Here is a 15384-nt window from a genome sequence, read left to right as displayed (position 1 = left end):
TATAAGGAACTTTAGTGTTGTAGTTCTGGAAAGCGTGCATTAAGTGTGGACAAGGGGCTTTTTTGTATATAAAGTGCGTTTTCGCATGTCATTTTGTAGTTTGAAAATCATGTAATATGCCTTTTTTTTGGTGCTTTACTTCTCATGTTCACCATTCAGCAGGCATTCTTCTGTAATGTTCGTTTAATGCTTTAATCTGTATTTCTTTGTTTAATTGCATGTGCCTATATGACATAAGAACGTCCAAGAACATATGCATGTACGCCGCTAATGAGTTACATAAATCCTGAAAAGCGTCCCATTGAAAATTAGGTACTATTGTGGCTGGAAGGAGATATTTTGCCACGTTTCAGTCTTTGGACTTCTGTTAATTCCTTCTTTCCATCCAAAGAATGAGCACATGTCGATGGTGTACACCAAGTGGTTCTGACACCACTGAGTTCCTGAAGAGCTATGCTTCTAAACGGTTGTCCCAGGAAGATCTTGAAGGATCCAATGATGATCTCTGTTACTGCCTGGAGTGTGTGGTTGAATACCACAAAGCGAGGGAAAAACTGCCAGTGTTGCACGAGGTAAGAAAGAGATTTGACCCCTGCCGGTGACTGAGTGGGAGGAATCGGAACTGAAGGAAACTTCAGAAGAGGGTTCTGTGGTCCAGCCTCAGTGTAGGGGGTGGGGTTTGTGCAGAGGTTGTGTTTTACTGGTTTTTGGAAATAGGGTATGTTGCTTTTTGACTGTCAGCTCTTTCTATATTAAGTTGCAAAGAGCCGATTGTAAAACAAGAGGATCCTCTTCTTTTGCTCATATTCAAATTAGCGAGAACTAAAACAGTAGCAGGAAGTTGCTGACTAGACCTTATAGCTTGAACTTTATTCATGCTGTGATGGTTTGACATCTGAAAAAAAGAACACCTGTCAAACACACTAAGGGCTCTATTTCTGTAATGTATTTTCTTGCTTGGGCTTCTGTTCAGCTTTGGGCTTGTTCCTCTTTTTGTTTGCTTTCATTTCTTGCTCATAGTTTTCTACTGTACTTGAATTTCAGAGATCTGATCTTGCAAGCCTGTGAGATCTTGTGATTAAAAACAATCAAAGTTTTAAAACTTGATTTTATTACAAGCTTTTTATAATTCTCCCTCATTAGTATCCAACTTGTATTTTGGAAAGCTTATTTTCCCTTATGTGTCTATGTAAAATGAGTATTTGTAGCTAATTGATCATAAGACAGAGGTCTGAAAGGTTGTTCTTTGAATTAGTCAGCTAGATTTCTCTGGAGGGCAATCCCATCTGAGTATAGACTGGAAATAAGTGGAGTGACTGGACTGCTGAAAGCTTCTTTCTGTGTCTATTAACTGTAGGAAGTAACCTTGGTTTCTAATTGAGGTTCGGAGCAGTTACTTTAGATGAGTAATGTTATGTGAGCTGAATCCCCTACAAATATTCAGCAAGTTAGTTGGTCTGTTTGCATTGTTGACATTCACTCCCTTCCACTGATACATTGCAAAATATGCGAGAAGGCGAGATTTTAAAATTGCTTTTCCTGTTTTGCCAAATGTGATCGTTCTCTGTATCGTGCACTTTATATTGGCCTGTGGAACAAAGTTTTGTGACTAACCTATGGCCTGAAATAGTTACTGAAACAGTTTATGAAGATTTAACAGAATTATAAAAATGCTGCTGGTTTGAATGCCACTCTCTATTTTTAAAAATAACTTTATAATCTTAACTCTGAAGTGAGAGTTTTGTGATTTGCACAATCTGAACGCCCTGTCAGAACTTTGGTGTTTCAGACCATGCTTGGAAAGAAACTTTCACAATGAAATTTCAAGTCTAGTTTTGAAAGCCTAGTTAAGGTTTCTGCATGTGATCAGAAATGTCCCTAATCACTTTCTTCACAAATGCACTTTGATTGTTTTTCCCCACTGAATAGGACTTGTGGGAGTTGGAAACGTCCCGCCTTGTTGCCCACATTGACAAATCCATACGAGATGATGCTGGAGAAGATGATGAGTTGTTTATAGTGGATGAGAATGGAGAGACACTGCTGTCTGGTTATGTGGGCCCAGAATTTGAAAATAACCTGCGAGTGCCCCTTCTAGAAATACTGAAATATCCGTATCTGCTGCTGCACGAGAAAGTCAGTAGGTATCTTATAGTATACAGCTGGAAGGGAGTGGTATTGTTTCTAGTGAAGGAGCTGCAAATAATAAATATAGTTAAACCAAAGTACCAGAGTGTGTGTGTGTGTGTGTATATATATAACATATATTTTTTTGACACTAAGTAGGTTTTTCTGAGCATATAAATTAGTCCTTACTATAACTGTTTGTCCTTTCAGGTGAGCTGTGTGTAGAAGTGCTCTGTAGAATGGAACAAAGTCACAGCTCCTTTCAGGTCTTTGAGAAACATCCAGGAATTTATCTCTTTTTAGTGCACCCAAATGAAGTGGTAAGTTACTTTTTCTGTTCCAGTAAAACTTAATTTTAAATAGCATCAGAACGGACTCTTATTTTTAATGACAAGAATATGAAAATAGTAGTGTTCAGAATTTTCAAGTGTCTGATTTTTTTCTGTATTTTTCTCTAAAATTATATATAGAAATGAGATTTCAATAGGAATATAGTTACTCTGACTGAGGGAGAGAAGACTTTCCTTTCGCAAGAACTCCTAGAATCACTTCACTGTTTGCATTTAGTCAGCACAAGTTACAGGTGTTCAACCAAACTGTAAATTTATGTCCTATACTCCCAAATAGGATTCCTCTCAAGTGGGCCAGGGTTTGTAATTTAGTGTATTAATCCTCTTCTCTTTCCCTGTTCTTTCTCCATCCCTAGAAACTTTCACATTTTAGTCATACTCAGAACCTTAAGATGGAAAGAGTGAGAATTGTGTAGTTACTTGCAAGAAGAGATACTCAGCAGCGTGCTTTCTCTGAAATGCCCTTTAATTGTCACTGAATTTTGTCATTACGAGGAGGCAATATTGTGGTTTAATGGATTTGTGTGTTCTGTGGTGGGACAGCTGAAAACTCTGCAGATTATTTTTTTTTGGCCTGTGTTTGAATCCATATGGGGGTATTTTAATGTTGAACAATCAGGGATCAAAAGTTCATTTGGAAGTGTAAACAGGAGAGCTCTGTTCTTTATGGTATTTCGACATGCCAGCTGATCTTAGTGTCATTTGTGCTAGTGTACATGGCAGAGACTGCCCTCTTTCTGAGTTCAATCTCTTCAGAAAGTAACAAACCAAGAAATTTCAGAATACTGGAAATGTCTAGCTTGAAAGGATTGAGAGGCTTTGCAATCGTGGTTGTTACCAACGCTTCTATTTTTTTGCTGGTTAAAAGGATTTGAGAGATTACAAAAAAGACTTGAGGTTCTTGAAGCAGTACAGACGTGTCTGAGTGCTTGCTCTTCTCTATTGTTTTGAAGATGATGTATTATCCTGCAACAAGGCTGCTCCTTCAAACTATGTGTCCACATCCTAGAAGTGAAACTGGTATCAACGACAGGGAAAAGTACTGAAAAATAGTGATACTACAGAGGACTTAGGAGCGTATACCCTGCTGCAAGTGGGAGGGCCTCTTGGAACAGCGAATCATGGTTTCATGCACCATGTTAATACTGAAGGGAGATTGAGTACTTTCTTTGCACGACCTTAGAAAAGTCCCTGTGTGGTGTGTTATCTGTGTGAAGTGACTTTGGATGTGCGACTCTCAAAGTTGTATCGAATTGTAGCTCAAGTGGGGTTTTTGTTTGTATTGGAGAGTTTGAGTTCATACCATCGTTTTCCCACCTGATTTGATGCAGCCTCGGAGAGTCAGGTTACGTTTGCTGGGGCTGGTGGGCAGGTTGTGGCTGTGCCGTTTCAAAGACTGGCTTACTTAAACACTGGTGTGGAGTGCAAAATTTGCAGTTGTCTTAAGAAACAGTAAAAGATTTAATAGTATCGTACTTCATGCTTGCTGAAACTCTGAAGTTTTCTCAGTAGTTCAGAGAATGATTCCACCAAGGCAAGAAACGACAGTTTCCCATGCTGACAGCACCACTTACCATCTGTTGTTACAGTATACAGTGATCTAATTAGAAAATGCTGATCAGTAACATTTAAATAATATAAAGCAAGTACAAAACCAAATGCTACTCCTTTGTCAGGTGAATCCCGTGGAGGTTTATCTGTATATATTGCCCTGAAATTTAACTTGTTACCAACATCTTCTCACAGGTCTAATAAGCCTGTTGCTAATGTTATTTTGGAAAAAGACCAACTCTTACTTGCAGTTACGAGACCTTACTTCAGTAAAAATATACTTTTATCCCATCAGTGAGATTAGCAGTGATTCCTAATCTACAGCATTGTGATTCTTCATTGACTCTTTCTGTTGGTACTTCTATTTTTAATCCTCAGATTCGTCGATGGGCCATCCTAACAGCAAGGAATTTAGGGAAGGTTGACAGGGATGATTACTATGACTTACAGGAAGTGCTGACTTGCTTGTTCAAAGTCATTGAGTTGGGGCTTTTTGAAAGTCCCGATATTTACAGTTCTTCAGTGCTTGAAAAGGGTAAACTCGTCCTTCTGCCGTCTCATTTATATGATACTGCCAACTACAAGAACTATTGGCTAGGTGAGTATGATCAGAAGTGAATTTGTACATGTAGCCTCTCTCATCTTGTAAAGACCTCTTTCAAGTCAGAGCTTTACTATTACATAGATACTGTTTATTTTGGTGCATGTCAAATGGGAAGATTGAACGTTGCACAAGTGCACTAGTGAAGTAGTGTTTGCCTAGTTTCATGTTGCTGCTTATCTCTTCGGTCAAGCATTACACTGATAACGGCATTTGGAAAATGAGCCTTGATTTGGTGAAAATTAGAATGAAATTTTTCAAATACATGGACAGGTTGCTTCTTTCTTTTTTTACCCATCTCTGTAGGGATTTGTATGTTGCTAACAGTGCTGGAAGAACAAGCTATGGACTCCCTGTTGCTGGGCCCAGACAAACAAAATGATTTCATGCAGTCTATACTTAACACCATGGAGAAAGAAGCAGCTGGTAACTAATTTTGATACTGAGGTCAAGACAGTTCATAGCCTATTTTTCATCCTTATCGAACTTTCTTGTTTAATTGAGTAAATTCTTAGTAGTGTAATGCTGAGGTGATTTTAACTGAGGCTTATTTACCTTCTGGAAGATGGCCAGTATTGCACAATACTTTGGCAATGTTGACAAATACTGAAAAATGACATTCAAACAAACTCTTAAGTGGAGAAGGGATGGCAGTGCTTTGTGTAAGGTTGGCTTAGAGGTTTTGAGAGGACAAATATGTATAGTAGCTCCGGTATTGTTTTCATTTAATGTACAGGTCGTATGGGAATGTGCATTTCATTGTGGCATCAAGTTTGAATTTTGAGTCCTAAAATGAAGAAAAACCTTCTAAATTGCCATGGCTTGCTTAAAATTTGACTCTTCCATCCATGTGTTTGAGGGAACCTGTTTTGCAGCTGGGAATTTTAAGTTTAGACTAGTAGCCCTTGGGCCATTCTTGCAGATCACGTGCCGTGGCATCGCCCAGGAGTGGCACATGAGGAAGAGACCAGGGCTGCATCTTAAAAGACTAAATCTTTAAGTTCTGTATGTTTATTGGTGATATGATACTACCTTATATGAAGAAGGAAGAACACACCTGAAGGAAAACCAATTGCTTCTAGCTTAAATTTGAAGTATAAAGCCGTGTAAGTTGTACCCACTTCTTAGAACAGCACTGCAAAAATCAGTGTGGAAGAATCAGTTATAGAGTTGGGGAAAATGTTAGTAATAGTTATACAGGCTCCTGTTGATTTAAGACTGCATGAGGAGCAGTGTCTGTCCCTACAGACATCCTTTTTTCCTCCTTTGTTTGGGTTAAAAAGCTTAGTGGCAGCTTACTTGGAATACTTACCTTTATATTAGTATTTAAGAAAAATCAATGAAAACAAACTATTTTCAACTTCAGTTTAGTCTAAGAATGTACAGGACTCTTGCATTTCAACTCTCCCCAATATTACTGTTATGTTTCAGATGATTCTACTGACCCCTTCTGGCCAGCGCTGCATTGTTTCATGATTATTTTGGATCATCTCGGATCTAAAGTATGGGGTCAGCTTATTGATCCTGTCCAAGCCTTTCAAACCATTATCAACAGTGTGAGCTACAACAATGAAATAAAAAATATACGCAGTAGCTTTAAGAGGTCAGTTTTATTAAGAGACTAGAACAGTTTTATGATTTTAATGCCAGGTAGTGTAGTAGCTTGGTCTCGGTTTTCTTGTCAGTGCTGCCTTACCTGGTGTTGGGGGAGGGAGATGGCAAGTGAAAACATCAGATGCTGCCAGCTTCAAGCAATGAAAAAATGAAGTAGGTCCCTCAAAACTCTGAGGTTCTTTCAAAAAAGATATGCTCGCTTGTTTTTGACTACTGTGATGTCTGTTAACTGTTTGCTTATTTAGTGCTACAACCAACTTGCACTTAAGTTTAATTGCCATGTCTGACACTCTTAGTAAAATTCTGGTAATTCCAGATTTTTCAGTGGATGACACAGTTTTAGATTTTATTGTAGTTCCAGATGACAACTGATTTGGGTTTACTTTCAGCTTGTGTTAAGTCTTAAATATTTCTGAAGATTAGATTTACTTAATGGTACCGTATGGTCTTAAAAGTTTTATTCCTTTTCTGAATGTATTCCCTTCAGGGAAGGTAATAAAGTGAGAATCACGGAACTGGCCTCTAATAGCTTGGATGACATAGTGAACTGCTGAAAGGAAATGCTTTAAAACACAGAGCAGGCATCAGATACTCTTTTGAAAGGTTTTGTCTTCATATATCTTTTGAATCACTTCTGAGTGACGGTATTGGCAGTATTGAACAAAGTCAGTTAGGTGAAGTGCTTGTTCAGTGCAGAAGTGGTTGGTTAGTAGGAAGCTGGGGTAGCTAGGAAGTCTAGAAAAAGCTTCCATGGGAACAGAATTTCGTTACGTAAACTTGAACTCCATCTTGTGGCATGCTGTCCCTTTTAAGGATTTTTTATAAGAATCCAGGTCCCGAGACTTTAGGAACACCACCTATTTTTGAAAACTGAAACTGTGTCTAATTTGAAAAGGTTGGTGGAAGATAGTACCTGGATAACCATACCAGTTGTTTACTGTTTTCCTGTGATATTTTTTTAATCAACTTTGAGCAACAGTGTCTTAAATGTTCAGTATTTTTATACACACGGAGTCTATAATGTTAGAGATAAATATGTATGGAATGTTAGATAGCTGAGGAAGTAATATTAAAGAAGATTTTCTTCAGTTAAGTTATTTGAGTGTAGTGTTCAAATACTTGCATACAAAGTTTAGGAGTACGTAGCCATGACTGAGCTGCATTTATGCATAGAAAATTGAATTCTTCTGGGTGTTTGTTCTAGGTAGTCAAATCCATAACTTAGTAGACAGCTCTTTTTCCTGAGGCAGTTGCTTCCCGCGCCTCTTACAAGCAGGATAGAACAAGCTTTACAATTTCAAATATGATACCTTTTCATAGGTATGTTTTATCACTGACAAGTTCTAATAGTTACATGGTCAGTATCTGAAAAGTGAAATCTGTGTCAGGCCAGTTGGCTTTCTTATAGTTTGTTTGTTGTGTGGAGTCTATAATGATTTGGTTTTTGTTTTTTTTTTTTAAGGACAAAATCTGAACCCGAGTCAGACTACAATGATGACATGGTTACTTGCAGTCAGATCGTGTATAATTTTAACACAGAAAAGCCTCAAAAGGTATTTAAAAATGTTTTATTTCCCTGTTCTTTGAATTCCGATCACTGAAGGACACTGTCAGTTTAAACCATCTACAAAATACAGAGGGAAAGATACTCTGTTTCTACTAGTACTGTTGTAAAGAAAAAAAAAAATCACTATTGTGTGCCTTAAATAGCAGCCAGTCTGGTCACTTCTTGTTTACCTGGTACTTTCAGGCTCTAAGAGCAAAGAAGAATGTGTTTGTCAGTTAGGCAGAGAGGGTATTAAAGAATTGGTATGAAGATTGAAACAAACATTGGTACCTCAACGAAAACTCTGAATTCAATTTAAAAGAAAAGTTGCTGATTGAGTTCTTGTATTTTACTTTTTCGTTCTCAATATTCTAGACTAATACATTGAGCGTGGAGTAACGAGGTATGCCTTGATGTACTTTCAAATGTTAGACCGTGCTCCAAAATGGCACCATTTTTTGTCTTGTAAAGTGGAAGAAACATTTGTGTGTTCTCTTGATGCTGGGGCATTGTATTGATGAAATGTCTTTTAAAGGCCTAAAATATATATTTTATTATCTGAGGTTAAATTATGCCAGCATATCATCGTTGTTGGAGGGTTTCACAGTGATTTTTTTAAAGGAAGTACTACTTTACACTTATAGGTTACATTTTAGGAAATGAGTTCCTTATACCTATGTTAGTTTGGCCTTTGTTTTTTGCAATTTTTTGATTTCTATTTTAACTTATTAGGATATAAGTTAAGCTATTATTGAATTAAGGTATATTTGAGAGAAAGTAACCTTTATTGCTAGAAAAAAACCTGGCAGATTGAACTGTGCAGATGTGCATAATGGGGATGATGTGAGGTGAATTTATTTTTCAGGATACCGGATGGAAAAGTGCCATTTGTCCAGACTACTGCCCCAACATGTATGAAGATATGCAAACACTGGCTAATGTGCTTCAGTCTGATATTGGCAGAGATATGCGTGTCCATCACAGCACATTTCTGTGGTTCATCCCTTTTGTTCACTCACTTATGGATCTTAAGGACTTGGGTGTAGCATATATAGGAGAGGTCATTCACTACCTTTGCTCAGAAATCAAAGATACTCTCAATGAAAAAATCCAGCAATGTGACAAAATCTCAGAATTTTTTCTCCTGATCTTGGTGTCCATTATTGAACTACACAAAAATAAAAAGTGCCTGCATTTGCTATGGATTAGCTCTGGAAAATGGGTGGAAGCAGTGGTGAGATGTGCTAAGCTTCCAGCTATAGCATTTACACAGGGCACTGAAAAAGCATCTGGACACTCTGTGAGAGGTTCATCAGCAGTATCTTTACAAGCTTCTAACTCTGTGCAGCATGCCTGCGTGCAGTTGATACGTAGCCTTCTTAGAGAAGGCTATCAAATTGGGCAGCATGCTCTTTGCAAGCAATACCTAGACAAACTCAATCTTCTTCTGCGAGGAAATGTATCTCTAGGTTGGCAGCTGAATGTCCAGGAAACCCAGGAATTAAAAATGTGTTTGAAGCAAGTTATGAGAAGTATAAAGGGCAGAGCATTGAATACCCCTGTGCCTGCAGGAAACAATGCAAGCTCTACAACTTTGCCTACCGTTTGTGTAAAGCAAGAGAAGAGCGCACATGGTGATGAATGCAAGATGAGTGCACCTGGCAGAGATTATGTTTGTTCACCATTCCCTGTCATATCAAAGGAAGGTACAGATGAAGACTGGCAAGAGAACCCCTTCCCTAGAAGAAAGAGTGCCTGGGAAGAGGAATGTAGCGATGCTTCTAAAAGTTCAAGATCTTGGACTTCCACAGAAAGCCCTTTGATAAATATTAAAAAGGAATTTAATGACTTGACAACTCAGGAATTTGTCTGCCCGCAGGACTCTTTGGCAACAAAAGTATGTGGGAAAGTTCAGGAAAATAGGAACACTGAACCTTTGGCATGGAAATGCGATATGGACAATCAGTGCTTTAATTCAAGTACCCAGCATTCAAATTTCAGAAGAGGCGGGGAGTTGGAAAACAAATGGGAAGCAGGACCCATAACACCAATGCAGCTGGCTGCTCAAACTCGTATTGGTTCTCCAGAACATGGTTACAGCTCAGATGTAAAGGAAGGCAGTGTGTCTCCCATTTCTTCTTCAAAGTATAAAGTAGATGTGGATAGACTCGCAGATTTGAAAAACAAGTTACGGAAGACTGAATGGACCTCGAAAGTATTGCAGCCAGCACACCCATGTGACTTGAAAAACTGCAGTTTAGCCACAAGTGCTTCAAAAGCAGAGGTAGAGCAGCCTAGGTTTTGCACTGGTTATCTGTGTACAAGCAAAGATTGTCATAAACATCAGGGAGCGGATACTGTGTGTGAAAATGAAATCTCTGTTGATACTCCATATTCAAGGAGTTATGAAGGTACGCTGAAGAAAAGTGTCCACAGTGTGTTTCAATCCAGACTGGTCCCCACTAAACAGGCATCAAAAGAAATGCCTCTAGATTGCTCTAGCTCCTCTAATGATGAACCTGGTATGCAGGAAAAGGAAGGTGACTGTATTTTGCTTTCAGGGTTTAGTGACACCTTACTGAAAAAAGTATCCACTGATGAAAAATCAAGTTTTTTGTTGAAGTCTGTGTTTAAGAAAGAGACTGACATGCAAACTTCAGACTGGGAACAGCCCAATTTAAATGACTTGGTTAAAGAGGACTGTAAAGGTCAAACTTCAAAGACATTTTGTATGGATAAAACTTCAGCAACTGGTCGTGTTCCATCTAGCCCTGAAAACAACAGGGATATGTCTAACCCTGTGTCTCAGATCAGGCCCCTGTCAATGAAGTGTGAATCAAGTGACAGGTTGTTTGAATTTTCAGAGTATTTCAAGAGAGGAAACAGTTCAGTGGTGAAGAAAGAGGAGGATTGTGTGAAGACGGTTTCTGAAGATAATGTTTTGACAGACTCCCAGGTTGATAGAGAACTCAGTAAATTGTCTTTAGCTGCGTATGCCAAAAGTGTCAATTTTCCATTTGATTCAAGCCAAGAAAGCTCAATACATCATAATATATGTGATATTAAAAGGAAAGTGAAAGGTGCTGTAAGATCTTCCAATGATGGCCAAAGTACCAAGTCTTCCAGTGATGCCAGTTGCCATGGCCATCAAGTCATTATACTTTCAGACTCTTCTGATGAAGAAAAAGATGTGCCTGACAAGGAGGAAACAAAAAAAAAGAATGAAAATGTGTGTTCTGAAGAGCATCCTTCAACTTCCAGCTGCATTTCTAATAGTAATACCAAAACAGAATCAAAGGGGCCAAGCTCTCCCATGTCACTGGAAGACTCGGAGTCTCAGTACTTTGAATTTGAAACGGAAGGTTATGTCTTTTCGGTTTGGCAAGACACTCAAGAGTATAGTATGGAAACAACTCAAGAGTATAAACAAGGCTGTGTTTCAACGTCGGTTGATAGTAGTAATTCTTTGGATTTACTGAATGATGAAACAAATGAATGGGGTTATGATCTGGATTACGTAAGTGATGATACCATGGAAGAAGAAGCAAACTTGATAGAAAAGCAGACAGAAAATATTTCTGATCAGAAGGAAGCTGCTAATACAAAAGTAGTAACTAATTCAACATTGCAAGAATCTGTTAGTAAGGACAATGCAAAAGATCAACTGGAGAATTTTGCAGACAAAGATGCTGTTGCTAGAGACTTCACCCTGGACTCAAAATCGACTGAACCCAGAGCATCTACATCTAACATCTCATTAGCTTCAAAGCTGGCCTTTAAGAAAAATAGTGTGAGCCCACGGAAGAACATAGCAAAATCTAAGGTAGCAAGAACTATTCAAAGAAGTCCTAAAAAACCTCCTGTTCTTAAAATAGCACAAAATAAAAAACTACTTCAAAGCACGTCAAAAAATTCTCAACCTGGCAGGTCAATGCCTGCTGTGGTTCCTCCAAGGAAAGTTCGGCAGTGTCCTGCACCAGCATCAACCGTAGAAAAACTTGGTCTGAAGAAGGCACCCCGCAAAGCGTTTGAATTATCCCAGCGCTCTTTAGACAGCGTAGCTGAATTGCGCAGCCATGGCAAAGCTGCAGGGAGAGTTGGAGTTCCACAGAAACGGAAGACTCTACAAATTGCTCCTCAGAGCTTGTCTGTAAAACATAATAAAAAATTGCTAGCCTGCCAAGACCTTCAGTTTTTAAGGCAGACAAGACCCAGAAAAAGTGTCAGAGTGAAAAATCCTGCAGGAAGTGCTGAGAGTAGAAACAAAAAAGGTAGTGAAATGGGTGCAAAATCTATGAAACAAAAGCCTAAAAGTTTTGAACAGGCATCTGTTGAAAACCAAAGAGAGAAGAAAAGGGAGGAGACTCTGTGTCCTGCTGCCAGTGAGAGAGAATTTGAAAGCCTCTCTGTGGAGGAGGAGGCAAGTGTCTCTAAAATGCCTAGTTCTTCAGACTCCAACAGAAAACCAGAGGATAACAGTATGATGGTTCCTCCTGTACCTATGGATTCAAGTCACTCTTCTGCTGTGCTTGTTGGCAGTGACAAAGGTGACCCTTCAGGAGAAGGTTGCATTGTCCAGCCTGAGAGTGGAAAGACAACTTCAAAAGAAAACGGGTGTAAACCCAGTGAAAACAGTGAAGATGATGATGATCTATTTTTAACTCAGTTAGATCCTGTGGATATGGAATTATGTTCTGAGGAGGAAAGTTTTCAAGATACTACTACAGCTAGTAAAAAACCAGAGGAAATGGATACTGCTGAAGGCCTTCAGCGGAATGAATCCTTGACTATTGTGAAATGTAAGTACAAAGATTGCATGGAAAAAGTGGAAAACTCGGGAGAGTACTGTAGTAAGCATTCAGCCACCAGCTCAGAAGCAGATCACTTGTTTGCCAAACCTCTTCTGCCACCTTCTAAAACAAGAAAGCCTTCCACTACCAAAATTTTCAGCTCAACAAGCTCTTCACGGAATGCAGCCTTCAGCAAGGATCTCGAAGACGTTAAGAAGCTACCACCACCTTCAAAAAGCAAAGTGAATGCAGCAAAACCGGTGGTCATCAGGCCACCAAATGCAAAGCCTGTACCAACAGGAAATCAGACATGCAGGCGTCCAAGTTTAAGTAATGTACCTCAGCCCCATACTGCTAATAATGTTCTCCAGTCAAAAGACAGGCAGAATGACAATGCTTCAAATATTTCCAGAAGACCTGCCCAAGAAGCTTATTCTTCCTTTCTTGGTGGTCAGCAGCGTGATCATAGTATTTTTGTTAATGCAGTCCTGAAGTGGACTTACGAAATGTTTGCAAACTTCAGCCAGTTTGGACCTCCAAGGAATCTCCTGCAGTCTGTAGTAGCCTCTGTTCCTGTCCAATTTCAGGGATATAATGACTATTTTAATACATTTTTCCCCTTGATGATGCTAAATGCCTTTGAAACAGTAAGTAGCTATCCGCTTCTTGGTTTGTTTTCATCAACCCTAGTAAATTTTACCAGAGACTGAAACTGATTTACGCCCTCTGTTTGCCTTCTGAAAATGTTCAGATACAGTTCTGAATAGAGGAATGATTTGGGGGAAATAATCTAGACATTTATGTTTGAGATTGGGGTCTGTGAGTGTTATTCACTTCAGTGAAGCTTTTTTTTCCCTTGGGCACGCATCCACAAGAGCACGATAAAGGAGGTGTCTCCTCTCTCTTTATAACATATAAAGCTTAAAACAGAAATCTTTAAGAAACTGAGGCCTTTCAATGGCAGTGCCTGTAAAAAGAGGATAAGAACATAATGTTTTGATTTACGCCGAGAATGTATGTGAGAGGGTAGTAATTTGAGACGTATTTATTTTTTCCAAACAGCATAACATTAATAGTTTAATAGTGAGAAAAGGCAGTGTCCCTTCAGTTAAAGTCTATATGCTTTCAAGTTAATCATTTCATCGCTTCTTCCATAAGGTAGAAAATGAAGCGAATACCAGGATAATACTGGTATTTTAAGGTGAAAATGCAGTTGGGGAACCCACATTTGTTTTGAAGAGCTTTGTAAGAAAGTACATTAGATGGGGCGTGGGTGGGGAGAAAGCGCTTTCGTTTGCCCAGTGTGTGTTGATAAGTAATGTGTACGCATGTATTAAAAAAAGAGATGGGTAAGACTCTTCGATCTTGAACTTGACAGTCTGTTCACTTTCTTTTACTTCTGCTTAGCATGTTTGCCCTTTGAGTCATGATGAGTTATTCTTCTGATACACTAAACCCTTCAAAGTATTTTTATTTAGCTTTTACTTTCCAACATGTAGCTGGCACAAGAGTGGATAGAAAACCAGAGAATCAGAGAGAAGAGTTACTACTTCTGCTTGCAGAACTTCTGTGCTGATTTGAATGCAGCAGATTTTACAGGTAAGAGGTTGGGTTTTTTTAGAAAACCCTCTTATTTTCTAGTAGACAACACCTTATAATGAGCTAGCACTTAGAGGTAGAAAATATTTTTTTTATTTGCTTTAAATACAGAAAGGATCTTGAATTTGCTATTTTATAGAATGCACGTCACAGAAGTCCGTATTTTGCAGGGAATTTGTGCCTTAACTGTTCAGTACAAAAATGTTATTTAACTGCTGTTGGAATACATTCCATCTCACTCATTTGGGACTTTGTTTCAGCTGCTTTTGGTAAATAAAATAGTCCTTGACTTGCTCTGTTTTTATACAGTGCTATGTTCAGCCTTAAGAATGCAGAATGGAGTTAAAACTCTTCGTAGTCTTTTGCTCTAGCTTTTAGTAGCTTTAAAAGTTAACAGATGGGTATTACTGATGTATATGCAATATATTAATCATAGTACTTCTGTATTCAGAAAGTAATTGTAACCATTTTCCTTTTAATGTTCTAATTTTAAAATGTATTTTGGGAAGCTCATTTTCAAGAAAGTGATTTGGCAAGGCAGCTTCATCCAAAGGAGGATGACTTAATCTTTTTGGTGGTCCAAAAGAAAAAAGACTCCTTTAGGGAAGAAAGCGAGATGGAGAACCCTATAGTGAAGCATGTTGGTCTTGTGACAAGATTTTCTCGTGCATCTGGCTGTTTAACTAGTAAGTAAATGGGGCTGAAATAAAAATTATATTATTCTTGGTACCGTAAAATGCTTCTTAATAGCTGGCTGTTGATAGTTGTAATATACCGCTTACTTCAGAGAAAATGGGATTGTTTTTCCACTGTAGCATGTCTATTCCATGCTAGAAACTTTGTAAAAAGCCAGGAACTGAAGCTGCAGACCTGCTTTCCTCACATTTTTATAGGGAATTCCTTCAATACAGATGTTAATAATCTGTGCAAGAACAGAAACTAATGAGGAGTAAGTGCTCTGCGTACAGCTGTAGGGATGCATTGCTGTGAGATATCAAGTGCTGTGAACTTCAGTGGTCCCACTGACTAGAGTTTTCACTATCTTCTGGAAGCGGTGTTGTGAATTACCAGGATTACTAAGTACCAAGGTTAATGCTGCATGATTAAAACAGTGACCTTGGTTGTTTTACAGAGCACTGAGGTTGGTTTTTTTTTGTTTGTTTTGGGGTGTGGGGTTTTTTTTTTGCGGGGGTGGGGAGGGGCAGG

At 38.7% G+C, this 15384-nt stretch overlaps 1 protein-coding gene across 5 annotated transcripts in view; it reads left to right on the top strand.

The window, feature by feature from the left end:
* Positions 1 to 15384, top strand: part of SETX (senataxin) — a 30518-nt gene that overhangs the window by 1471 nt on the left and 13663 nt on the right. For 2 of the 5 annotated variants that reach the window (XM_075112372.1, XM_075112374.1), the window contains exons 3-12: positions 392 to 572; positions 1930 to 2140; positions 2338 to 2447; positions 4407 to 4626; positions 4936 to 5055; positions 6061 to 6232; positions 7706 to 7796; positions 8655 to 13226; positions 14079 to 14178; positions 14688 to 14864. In XM_075112372.1, the coding sequence (XP_074968473.1) occupies positions 393 to 572; positions 1930 to 2140; positions 2338 to 2447; positions 4407 to 4626; positions 4936 to 5055; positions 6061 to 6232; positions 7706 to 7796; positions 8655 to 13226; positions 14079 to 14178; positions 14688 to 14864 (5953 nt within the window). In that variant the 5' untranslated portion in view covers position 392. Of the gene's footprint in view, positions 1 to 238; positions 573 to 1929; positions 2141 to 2337; positions 2448 to 4406; positions 4627 to 4935; positions 5056 to 6060; positions 6233 to 6340; positions 6397 to 7705; positions 7797 to 8654; positions 13227 to 14078; positions 14179 to 14687; positions 14865 to 15384 lie in introns of those variants that run through there. The other 3 variants (XM_075112373.1, XM_075112371.1, XM_075112375.1) reach the window with 3 other exon arrangements.

Source organism: Phalacrocorax aristotelis, chromosome 17 (assembly GCF_949628215.1).
Source record: "Phalacrocorax aristotelis chromosome 17, bGulAri2.1, whole genome shotgun sequence".
Lineage (NCBI taxonomy): Eukaryota > Metazoa > Chordata > Aves > Suliformes > Phalacrocoracidae > Phalacrocorax > Phalacrocorax aristotelis.
This window is presented reverse-complemented; position numbering and strand designations above follow the sequence as displayed.